At 46.9% G+C, this 12,109-nt stretch overlaps 1 protein-coding gene across 2 annotated transcripts in view; it reads left to right on the top strand.

Annotated features, from left to right (window-relative positions):
- ube2z (ubiquitin-conjugating enzyme E2Z) overlaps positions 1-10,266 on the top strand; it is a 40,832-nt gene extending 30,566 nt beyond the window's left edge. For both annotated transcript variants that reach the window (XM_070864554.1, XM_070864553.1), the window contains exon 7: positions 1,845-10,266. In XM_070864554.1, the coding sequence (XP_070720655.1) occupies positions 1,845-2,015 (171 nt within the window). In that variant the 3' untranslated portion in view covers positions 2,016-10,266. The remainder of the gene's footprint in view (positions 1-1,844) is intronic.
- Positions 10,267-12,109: the final 1,843 nt, after the last annotated feature.

The following is a 12,109-nucleotide window of genomic DNA, read 5'->3' as shown; positions in this document are numbered from 1 at the left end:
TGTGCGTGCGCGAGCGAGTTTGTGTGCGTGCGCGAGCGAGTTTGTGTGCGCGCGCGAGCGAGTTTGTGTGCGCGCGCGCGCGAGTTTGTGTGCGCGCGCGCGCGAGTTTGTGTGCGCGCGCGCGCGAGTTTGTGTGCGCGCGCGCGCGAGTTTGTGTGCGCGCGCGCGAGAGTTTGTGTGCGCGCGCGAGAGAGTTTGTGTGCGCGCGCGCGAGAGTTTAGAAGGATGAGAGAGGATCTCAGAAATGTATAAGATTATGACAGGACTGGACAGGTTAGATGCGGGAAGAATGTTCCCGATGTTGCGGATGTCCAGAACCAGGGGACATAGTCTTAGGATAAGGGGTAGGCCATTTAGGACTGAGATGAGGAGAAACTTCTTCACTCAGAGTGTTGTTAACCTGTGGAATTCCCTGCCGCAGAGAGTTGTTGATGCCAGTTCATTGGATATATTCAAGAGGGAGTTAGATATGGCCCTTAATGATTTAGATGAGGGGATTAAATGTAGTATCTCCAAATTTGCGGATGACACTAAGTTGGGTGGCAGTGTGAGCTGCGAGGAGGATGCTGTGAGGCTGCAGAGCGACTTGGATAGGTTAGGTTATGTGGATAAATGTGAGGTTATCCACTTTGGTGGTAAAAACAGAGAGACAGACTATTATCTAAATGTTGACAGATTAGGAAAAGGGGAGGTGCAAAGAGACCTGGGTGTCATGGTACATCAGTCATTGAAGGTTGGCATGCAGGTGCAGCAGGCGGTTAAGAAAGCAAATGGCATGTTGGCCTTCATAGCAAGGGGATTTGAGTACAGGGGCAGGGAGGTGTTGCTACAGTTGTACAGGGCATTGGTGAGACCACACCTGGAGTATTGTGTACAGTTTTGGTCTCCTAACCTGAGGAAGGACATTCTTGCTATTGAGGGAGTGCAGCGAAGGTTCACCAGACTGATTCCTGGGATGGCGGGACTGACCTATCAAGAAAGACTGGATCAACTGGGCTTGTATTCACTGGAGTTCAGAAGAATGAGAGGGGACCTCATAGAAACATTTAAAATTCTGACGGGGTTAGACAGGTTAGATGCAGGAAGAATGTTCCCAATGTTGGGGAAGTCCAGAACCAGAGGTCACAGTCTAAGGATAAGGGGTAAGCCATTTAGGACCGAGATGCGGAGGAACTTCTTCACCCAGAGAGTGGTGAACCTGTGGAATTCTCTACCACAGAAAGTTGTTGAGGCCAATTCACTAAATATATTCAAAAAGGAGTTAGATGAGGTCCTTACTACTAGGGGGATCAAGGGGTATGGCGAGAAAGCAGGAATGGGGTACTGAAGTTGAATGTTCAGCCATGAACTCATTGAATGGCGGTGCAGGCTAGAAGGGCCGAATGGCCTACTCCTGCACCTATTTTCTATGTTTCTATGTTTCTTACGGCTAAGGGGATCAAGGGGTATGGAGAGAAAGCAGGAAAGGGGTACTGAGGGAATGATCAGCCATGATCTTATTGAATGGCGGTGCAGGCTCGAAGGGCCGAATGGCCTACTCTTGCACCTATTTCCTATGTTTCTATGTGTGTGTGTGTGTGTGTGTGTGTGTGTATATATATATATATATATATATATGAGTGTTTGTATGTGTAAGAATTTTAGAAGGATGAGAGAGGATCTCAGAAACGTATAAGATTCTGACAGGACTGGACAGGTTAGATGCGGGAAGAATGTTCCCGATGTTAGTATGTGTGTGTAAGAGTTTGTGTGTGTGTGTGGCGCGCAAGAGTTTGTGCGTGTGTGTATAGTGATCATTTGGAACTTTGCTGCAAAATACATGGGCACATTCGTCTCTCTTGCAGGATCCATTTGGAGAGAGGCGAGGGCATTTCGATTACCAGACCTTACTGCATCGCCTGCAGGCCATAAGGCAGCGATTAAAAAAGAAGAACGAGGAGGAAGCGATGGAGCCAGACTCTGACAGCAGCTCCTCGGGAACCGAGCAAGACAGCCAGGGCACCTCCCACCCCTAGAACACGAACACTGGGACAGGCGATGTCTGTGACGGTGACGATCCGAGGGAAACTGGGCTCAAGCTCGGGCGTCCAGGAGCGAGACCTCTCGCATGGTTTTGTACATAGACCAAAGATCAGGCATCTTTGTGGGCAGCCTGTTTCACTCAGCTTTTGCTTTGTAATGGTAGAAAGGAGAGAATTGGCTTGGGTAAGAATCACTTGATTATAATTTTTTTTTAAACATTTTAACTCTCCAATCCATACTCTCTTTTATTTTTATTTTGCCGGGTGCCGCTTTCACTGTTGAAGCGCTACTCTAATGCCCAGTTTACCCAACAAGGTTTAGTCTTGTGTCTCATTCATATCAGTACAGCCACCTGTAGGAGACAGTGTGGACGTTTAAGGGTTTTTTTTATACTGAGGTACACGTGGGAACGCCTCTGTGGGGAGACTTTCTCTGGTGTGATGAGAGTATCCGAGTATTAACGGGTTGAAGAGTTCCAGGCATCTTGCAGCTGCACCGTGTAGAGGGGTGGGCCCCTAGTCTGGTGTCAGTCAACCGTGTTTAAATGTTAACCTTAGAATCTGCCGAATTAATTTACTCCATTTAAAGAAAACTTCTCTCGAGTATGTTGTGGGATCTGTTGCGAATTAATACACGTGTATCTGTTTAAAAGGCCCTTTGATCTCGCAAACACAGTCCAGCACACTTTTTGTTAAATACACAGCAAATGATGCAACTAAAAAAAAATCTGTTTACTAAAGGGCTGCTTTTTATAAGCGTCTGTATTAATGACATTTGATTGTAAAAGTTTAAATGTTCCTTTAGTGTATACTAGCTCCTCATTTTTAACTCACTTGGATAAAACCTGCATTATTCATGCTTCCCACTCTTATGGAGGATTTCTGTAAAACTCATCAAGCACACGCCTCACTGACCTGTGGTATAACCCGTGTATATGGTTCCCTCTCTTAGCAAAGTACTAACTTTAAACAAAAATAAGACTCTTGTCTTATTCTACTGTGTTTTATCGGGCTTCCCAAAGGTGCATATTTGTTTAAAGGGAGCTGCCCGCGTGCTATATATCCGAACACCCATCTGAGAGAGACTTGCTTTGTCCGTTCACTGCAGTTTGATAGCTTTGTTTCTGACTATTCTGCAAATGTAAATACAGAAAGCTCGGTGAATTTATCGCAGTCCGAGTTCTAATCACACGCGTTGTATAATATTGCTGATTAACTCCACGTCGGGTGACTACAAGTTATCTGGAGGAGTAGCTTGTTCTGGGATCCGTTACCCAAATTTAGTAGCAGGCTTGTTTGGAGAGTTGTGGCATGGAGAAGGGGGTCCACGACAAAGATCCGACTAAGAGCAACTTAGGCTAACTGCTAGAAAAATCTGCTGAAAATATCCTATTGCCCAGCTGTCACAGAGTCTTGCATTGTGTGTTTATAGGACAGACGATCTCCTTTCATATATTTCTCTTGATCAAGTTTGGGGATGGTTTGTGGTCATATCGAATGTGTTTTTGCAGCAGCGATGCACTGTTCAATTTTTTTTATACTAACTTAAAAGCGGAGGTAAATATAAATCTTTTTTCATGTAGTTTGGCCTATTCCGACACCAATAAGGTTCCCTTCCCGCCCCCCTCTCCAGATCCTCACCGCGGTCCCAGTGTCACCCTCTCTCTCACTCAGATGCACCTTCAAACCCAGTCCAGGAAAAGGGACTGCGAAATTGTCCTTTGAGCCTCAGTAACTGACCCCAGTCTGATCCACGGTAGGTGTCGTTGTAACCTGCTTGACTTGCTGTTGTCCATTCAGGAATTGCTGGTTGGGTGAATAAAATAACTGGTGCCTGCTATCGCACACTTTTAAAATGTGATTGCAGACCCTGCTTGGGCAATGCCTGACGTCACCATAAATAATTGCCACATCCAATTCTCAGTAACGCCAGTAAAGATTCCACTCCCCCTTTCCTCGCTCCACTAAGCAGGGTCGTTTTTTTTTAAACTGTTGTATAATTTTGATTTTCTTAACTTCTGTACATTTCCCATTCGTGACTCCTGGGAGGGCAAACCCGTCTTTGCCTTGTGAGCGTCCGATTGAAGGCTGGGCGACTCGGAAGTGGCCCAATACAAGGCCCAGCGTGTAGTTTGATGAAATAGCAGCCAGTGAAATCGAGCTTATTGGATGAGAAAGAGAATCGGGATCCTGGCCTTCTGGGTTTGGGAGACTGATCCTCCGTGGTGAGATCTGTCACACCACCTGCCCTCATTCCCAGTACACCTTAGTCCCGAGTCCCGACCGGGGATTGTGGCTGTGAGTAGTTTCTCGATCACGTCAGAACAGGCATGTTACTGGGGTTGTTTCAGGACCAGAGTCAGGCCACTGATAGCAATGAAATAAATCCCCTCCCTCTCTCGGTGGTGATGAAAGTTCCTGTGATTTCTCCCTTGCATCCGTAGTCGCCCCAAACTCTGCTCGGCCTTGGTCCCGTGCCTTAATCACTGGGACAAGTACAAGATACCTGGAGCATTGTACCTGATGCCCCAGCGCTATAATGCCAGACTTTATCACTCCCAAGGCACAGCGCCACTGCTACGGGCATACGATCTTTATGTTGATGCCAAGGTTTTACGTATGCAAAGTGGCACGGTCCAGGGCACCTATGGGCGTCCAGTCTGACAGCGGTGTAACAATTTCTTGGAGACGAGGCCTTTCCCTCTTGGACGCTCTCGCGGGGGCCCGATGCACGCAATCTAGCAGTGAGAATGCAGCGGTTTCCACTCGCCGTGACGTCGTAGGAGGAGTGGGTGAGAGTTGCTCACCCCACCACCTCGTATCCGCTGATCGGATTTGCGGCGAGACAGGACAGGAGAAGGCAACGGGGGCCCAGCTCGGTGCTTCAGTGCAGCTAACGACCCCCACCCCACTCGGGGTTACTGCCTTTGAACAGTGATATTCAGGAAGACACAGTGACATTGGTTTCTTTACTCCCGAGATGTTCTGAATGAGCAGCTAACCCGCTCCCAACCCTTGCAACTGATAATCTAATGCACAATATTATCAGTCAAGTACTCAAATAAATTCTGAAATGCTTCAGCCCCAACCTTCGGCTAAGGAGTAATAATGGTTTAAAATCTCCTTCTCGTTGGCGCTTTAAATAGCTATTACTCCTTATTGCCATAGCGAGAACCTTCTAAATCATATTGCCATCAACTACAATAATCTTGCCCGTTCTCACACGGGTTAGAAAAGTCGAATTGTTAGCGATCTCTGAATAATTCGCTGCCTTGTAGCGCCGCCACCACCTAGTGGCAGTTAACCCATTCATTGCCATGTCGCGGTGACGCCATCGTTCACGCACAAACCCTGTGAAAATGGGAACAAGTGTACGAGTCAGTGCACTTTGATTTGTGCTGGTGAAAAGGTTCCAAGTGTAAAAAGACAAACCATGAAGTTTTCTTAACGTTGGTTCCCTTTTCATGAACTCGAATATACATTTTAGTCTCAATATTTCAGCGTTAAAGTTGAGGGGGGTGGGAAAACAGCTGCAAAGAAACCTCGGTGTGGTGGGAGGGGGTTACGACTTAGCCCTGGGAGTTTAGCTGCTGATTATATATTGATATAAGCCATCTCTGCACAGCTTGTGGTCACACTGCAAAAGGGATCCTCGGACTCAAAAAATTAAGTCCCAGCTCTCAATATATTATTGGGAAGAGTTTGAGAGTGTTGCTGGCAGCTGACGGCAAAATTGCTGTTGCAAGTGTTTGCAACTGGCGGTCGCGGCTCTCGACGTGGCGCAGTAGGGCGGCCTCTGGCCAGTGCCGATTTGAGCTGGTGTCGGTGCTACAGTTGGCCTTAGCACCCCTGCCTGGGAATGGGATACAAGGTGCCAGGATTTCCAATCCTGGACCGGGACTCAGCGACTCCCACCGGAAAATGTGAGCGCATAGATCGGATGCCCCAGATAGATCAAATAGGAAGGCTTCCACAGGAATAGGAGTGGGCAAGATAAGAGAGGCAGGCCGAGAGTGGAACCGCTCCCAGCGATGTTTGAGGCCATACAATTATGGTTAAAATTCACAATTACTCATTCGCCCCAAGCTACCCAAATAATTGGCCTGACTCCTTTTCTGCAAAGCTCTGCATGATGGCAGTATGCCTAGTTTCGAGTGAGCGGCTCTTGAACTGTTTAGGACTAGGTGGTTTTCTGAGAATTGTCGCCTTTGATGGTGACTATGTGGTTCGGTGGTGCAGGGCCAGTGGGGCTGGGGATGTTGTGACGGATTTCAGCAGGGGGTGAGTCAGACGTGTTGGATTGAGCTCTGGCTGGACCTTGTTTGCTCCCTGTTCTCCGAGTACTGTGACGCAGCGGTAACTTTGGCCGATTAGCTAGCGATTAAATAAGGTCGTTTTTCTTCCTTTTCCCATTTTCTGTTTGTTTCTCTCTACTCTTCCTCCTGTCTCCCTCGTTATATCCATAGCTGAAAACAATGCTCGGTAGCCAAGATCATTTGTACACGTGGATCCGTGCTTATTTTCATCAGAATAGCGGTTCAGAGACACAGATAAAATTTCTATTTGTTCAGGAGCAGTCGGACATGATGAATGTGACCTGAATATTTCATTAAACGTATTACACCAATCTGCAGCCCTTGATGGTCAACCATGAATATTTTTCCAATGCTGAAAAATATTTTTACGTTCTGCAACATAACTGCAGGCCTCCAGAGACCCGTAAATGTATAATGTGAGGGTCTTCAGGCGGTGTAGGGATAGAATCCGGGTTTCTCTAAAGTTTGTGGCAAGAGACTTGACACATCGAGACTTAACAACACAATTTATTTTCTCTCTCGGACGGATGTCTTTATTTAACTTAAGACAGATCAGTCAGCCACCCCCCCCCCCCCCCCCGCCCAGTTTAGTTCGTAAACACACCTGCCACTGGGGAACCGTGTTACACAGACCAGAGGTGACCCAGGATCCAATTCATGGCATGTAGTGAGTTAGCTGCTCCCAGCCAGTGGGGATGCGATCGTTCACCTCAGCACCCGTGGGCAAGGGAGGTGTGAAACAATCGTCCACTGTTTCTGTTCCTGGTCGGTGGTCAGAAGCCCCTGGTGGAAAGTAAACACTTGTGGAATTTGGGTGGGGACTCGATCGGGTCCAGGTGTGACGCACTCCGTGGCCAAGCAGCCTGCAATTTGCCCATGAAGAATGGCATCTGGGGCAAGCTACAAAGGGGACCTCGGCTGCTTGGCAACCATACCCTGCAAGAGTTTGGTGCTTTCAGGAAAGGAGGAAAGGGTAAAATTGACAAAGGGATTGTTTTATGGACATATCATGTCTGGTTTAACATTTCTAAATCCCCTAAAATAAAGCCACATCCGAGATTATAATCCAGGTGAGATGATCGCTGCTTTTATCCTTTTCAGTGTTAGAAACTACACTGCAATTACTGGCAGTGTGAGGATTTGCTCCTGTAAGTGGGTAGATTTGATATGAAATCGAACAGAACTGCAATGTCACTTTCTGGCTGAGGTAGTTCTGATCCAAACGCTTGGTGTTCCCAGTCAGATTCGTCCGTGATGCATTCCACCTGGTTTCCCAAGGGTTTGAGCTGGCGTGGGAACAGTTTGGCAGCTTTGTGTACGATCTCTGTTGGGTTAATGGCCATGCATATCCACTAATCCACTGTAACTCTGTCCACTAATTTTGCTGCAAAACCACGCAATCGCAAAAGAGATCAGACAACTTGCATTGGGATGTATGTCTTTTATAATCTACGTTGTAATGTACCGTTAACGGCTCAGTTAGGCATCTACTCGCCCGCAGAACAAAAGTGAAGCGTGGTCCAGCAAAGGCGGGGTGGTGAACATCATTTTCAGTTCCGAGCCTTGTTTACACTGCACAGATATCCAAATCCTAGCCTGTTGCAAACACGGCGGAACAACCATTTGCCTTTAAATCTCATTTGCAATTGGAGACGTTTCACTATACCAATCGATCAGTGGATACTGACCAACCCAGAACTGGTGCTGCATATCCTCCTACTTTCGAGCAGGTTTGTCTTTTCTGGTCTGAAACTACCTGTGTATTAAAACGAGTGTTCTCGTGAGACTCTGTCCTGTAACTGAACTGGAACGAATGCTTTTAACAAATGTAAGTTAGTACGTTTGGTCAGTTAATAGATTAGCACAGTGTTCGATGATGGTCCAATGGGGGTTCTGGTCATTTGTGAGGATTATTGCACTGCTTTATGTGGACGACAGGGTAAAAGTTTGGCGCGCTCCAATTGTGATTAGTTTCACTAAGATGGGTGTTGTATTTCGAGCAGTAATTTGTCGAACTGGAATTTATTGTGCTAGAAATGGATCCCACTGTATTGAAGGCTGTAGTGCTGTGATTGCTAGCAAGTGGCATCCCTCGATTTGTAACCAAAAGGCTTTTATGAGTATTGTCTGCTACAGAAATGCAAGTTCTGAGAACAGGATAGCCAATGTTGCGTTAGTGGGCTGTAACGTTTGACAAATGACCACCAATAGAACGCGAAGGACGGGTGAGGGTGGACAACTTGATGCCAAAGCATTGGCCTATAACGTATGTTCATCAGGATGATGTTGGAACACACGGGTGGAGACCTAAGCAAGTAGCAGAGTGCACCTCCTAGAAAACACTTACTGAATCCACCCAGAACACACTCAGTCTGTACTTCAGTCCTCCCTAGTACTGCTCATTCTGTTCAATTGAGTCTTGCATTTAATATGGTTACTGGTGACCAGAACGTTTGTTTGATTCTTGATGTGAACTCTGCGGACCTCGCCTTAAGCTGTGGCGCGCAACCGGTTCCAATCCCGCAGCAGGCAAGACCCCCGACCCCCAACACCCGCCGCCCATGTGACCCCTTTGACATTCACCAGGGACAAGTTCCCAGGGGCTGGAGATGGCAGGGGAAGGTCAGGGTTCAAGTCGCTGAAAGCAGCGTCTCAAGGGAGCGCCACGCACTGAGCTACAGGGTATAGGTAACGTGAGAGAATTGTGTCCTGCCCTCTTTCAAAAGGCTTGCAAACCAGAGCTCCTCCAAATAACCAGAGAACACTTGTGGAGCTCATTCGGGTCAGATTGGCCGAGGGTTTGGCCCCTTTCCCCCAGGAGAGTATCCGCTGTCTGCCATTGGTGTATTTTGATAGCCCCCTCCTCTGCACCAATCAGATCTTATCTTCTTTGCTGTTAAACCCAGTTGCTGGGATTTTTTTATTGTCCAACATTTGATCGACACTGGGATGGGCGAATGTGGGGGTGATCCTGCTCCATCCAGAACAGGATATTCTCGGATTCATCCCATGGCCTGAGCAAAGTCGGAGTTGGCAATTCTGCAATTGGCATCTTCCCTTCCCCTCCCCCCCGCTATCTCCTGCTGCCTGCTGGAACCGTGCTTGCCTGCCAGGCATGGAGAGGCGGTTTCCCACCAGTGCCGCGCAACGCTCTTGCCGTACACCCTGCCGACGCGCATACCATGAGCAGTGGTCATTTGCAGGAGATGCTGGCCGGGCAGCTGGTGGGTCTGTGCGTTGCACCTCAGCAACGAGGCAGGAGAGGAAAAAAAGAAAATATCACTCGAGAGATAAGAACTTTAGGTGAAAGTTCTCTGCTCTCAGCTCTTTCAGTAGATGATAACACACTGGTGGTTTGCATTTGGTTTCTCATGTTCACGACACCTGTCGGGCTGCCTTGTAAGACAAACCGCCTGAGCCAGACGGAGCTCTCGGGAGAATGTCTGGGTAGTGAAAGTATCAGATGCGCTGCTGTGCTAGTTCTCGTCTCCCATCAGCTCCCATCTCCTGGCGAAAAACTCCCATAACGAGTGGGTGATGATTCACCAGCTTGCCGAGACGCCCCTGAAGTGGCTACCGGGTATAATCTTCCTGTTGTATCGCTCACCATAGGTTATACGCTCTTGTGTCCATTGTGAACGAGCTTCGTACTTTATTCAAGGTAACAGGAAGGAGGGGTAAAGCACCAGTGAATTGTTTGTGGGTATTTCCATTGTGAATGGACAATCCAGTAATGCTGGTTGGCCTGGGCGGGCTACGTCACCAATTTAACAAATGCAGGCGGCTAAAGACTGTCTAATCGTGGTTAACAACTAATATGCAAACTAGGAATAAGCACTGATGTTTATATTGTTTCATATTGTATATAAGTGACAATTGACATTTATGGTGCAATAAAATTTGCTGATGGCAGAAAATTTACAAACTTGCATGATTGTCAAACTTTGCTTCATTGTGTTTTTCGCACCAGTGAGGATGGGGCCACGGGTTTGCTGTGGTTGAAAGCAACAACTTGTATTTATATATGGCCTTTAATGTAGTGAAATGCCCGTGGCACTTCACAGGAGTATTGAGATAAAATATTTGACACCGAGTCGCCTAAGTAGAAATTAGCGCAGGGGACCAAAAGCTTGGTCAAAGAGATAGATTTTAAGGAGCATCTTGAAGGAGGATAGAGAGGTGGACTTAAGGACGTGGCCCTAGAAATAGTGGATGCATTGGTAGTCATTTTCCAACATTCTATAGACTCTGGATCAGTTCCTATGGATTGGAGGGTAGCTAATGTAACATCACTTTTTAAAAAAGGAGAGAAAACGGGGAATTATAGACCGGTTAGCCTGACATTGGTGATGGGGAAAATGTTGGAATCAATTATTAAAGATATAGCGCATTTGAAAAGCAGCGACAGGATCGGTCCAAGTCAGCATGGATTTATGAAAAGGAAAACATGCTTGACAAATCTATAATTTTTGAAGGATGTAACTAGTAGAATGGACAAGGGAGAACCAGTGGGTGGTGGTGTATTTGGATTTTCAAAAGGCTTTTTGACAAGGTCCCACACAAGGGATTAGTGTGCAAAATTAAAGCACATGGTATTGGGGGTAATGTATTGACGTGGATAAATAACTGGTTGGCAGACAGGAAGCAAAGAGTAAGAATAATCCTTTTAAGAATGGCAGGCAGTGACTAGTCGGGTACCGCAAGGTTCAGTGCTGGGACCCCAGCTATTTACAATATACATTAATGATTTAGACAAAGGAATTGAATGTAATATCTCCAAGTTTGAAGCTGGGTGGCAGTGTGAGCTGTGAGAAGGATGCTAAGTGACTTGGACAGGTTAGGTGAGTGGGCAAATGCAGTACAATGTAGATAAATGTGAGGTTATGCACTTTGGTGGCAAAAACAGGAAGGCAGAATATTATCTGAATGGTGACAGATTAGGAAAAAGGGAGGTGCAATGAGACCTGGGTGTCATGGTACATCAGTCATTGAAAATTGGCATGCAGGTACAGCAGGTGGTGAAGAAGGCAAATGGCATGTTGGCCTTCATAGCGAGAGGATTTGAGTATAGGAGCAGGGAGGTCTTACTGCAGTTGTACAGGGCCTTGGTGAGACCACACCTTGAGTATTGTGTGCAGTTTTGGTCTCCTAATCTGAGGAAGGACATTCTTGCTATTGAGGGAGTGCAGCAAAGGTTCACCAGCCTGATTCCCGGGATGGCAGGACTGACATATCAAGAAAGACTGGATCGACTAGACTTATTTTCACTGGAATTTAGAAGAATGTGAGGGGATCTCATAGAAACATATAAAATTCTGACGGGATTGGACAGATTAGATGCAGGAGGAATGTTCCCAATGTTGGGGAAGTCCAGAACCAGGGGTCACAGTCTAAGGATAAGGGGTATGCCATTTAGGACCGAGATGAGGAGAAACTTCTTCACTCAGTGAATTGTGAACCTGTGGAATTCTCTACCACAGAAAGTTGTTGAAGCCAATTTGTTAGATATATTCAAAAGGAAGTTAGATATGGCCCTTACAGCCAAAGGGATCAAGGGATATGGAGAGAAAGCAGGAAGGGGTTACTGAGGTTGAATGATCAGCCATGATCTTATTGAATGGCGGTGGTAGGCTCGAGGGGCCGAATGGCGGTGCAGGCTCAAAGGGCTAAATGGCCTTCTCCTGCACCTATTTTCTACGTTTCTATGAGAGGTTTAGGCAGAGAGTTCCAGAGCTTAGGGCCCAGGCAAATGAAGGCACGGCCACCAACAGT

Source organism: Pristiophorus japonicus, chromosome 21, assembly GCF_044704955.1.
Source record: "Pristiophorus japonicus isolate sPriJap1 chromosome 21, sPriJap1.hap1, whole genome shotgun sequence".
In the NCBI taxonomy this organism is placed as follows: Eukaryota; Metazoa; Chordata; class Chondrichthyes; family Pristiophoridae; genus Pristiophorus; species Pristiophorus japonicus.
The sequence above is the reverse complement of the archived record's forward strand: the minus strand, read 5'-3'. Positions and strand labels throughout refer to the sequence as shown.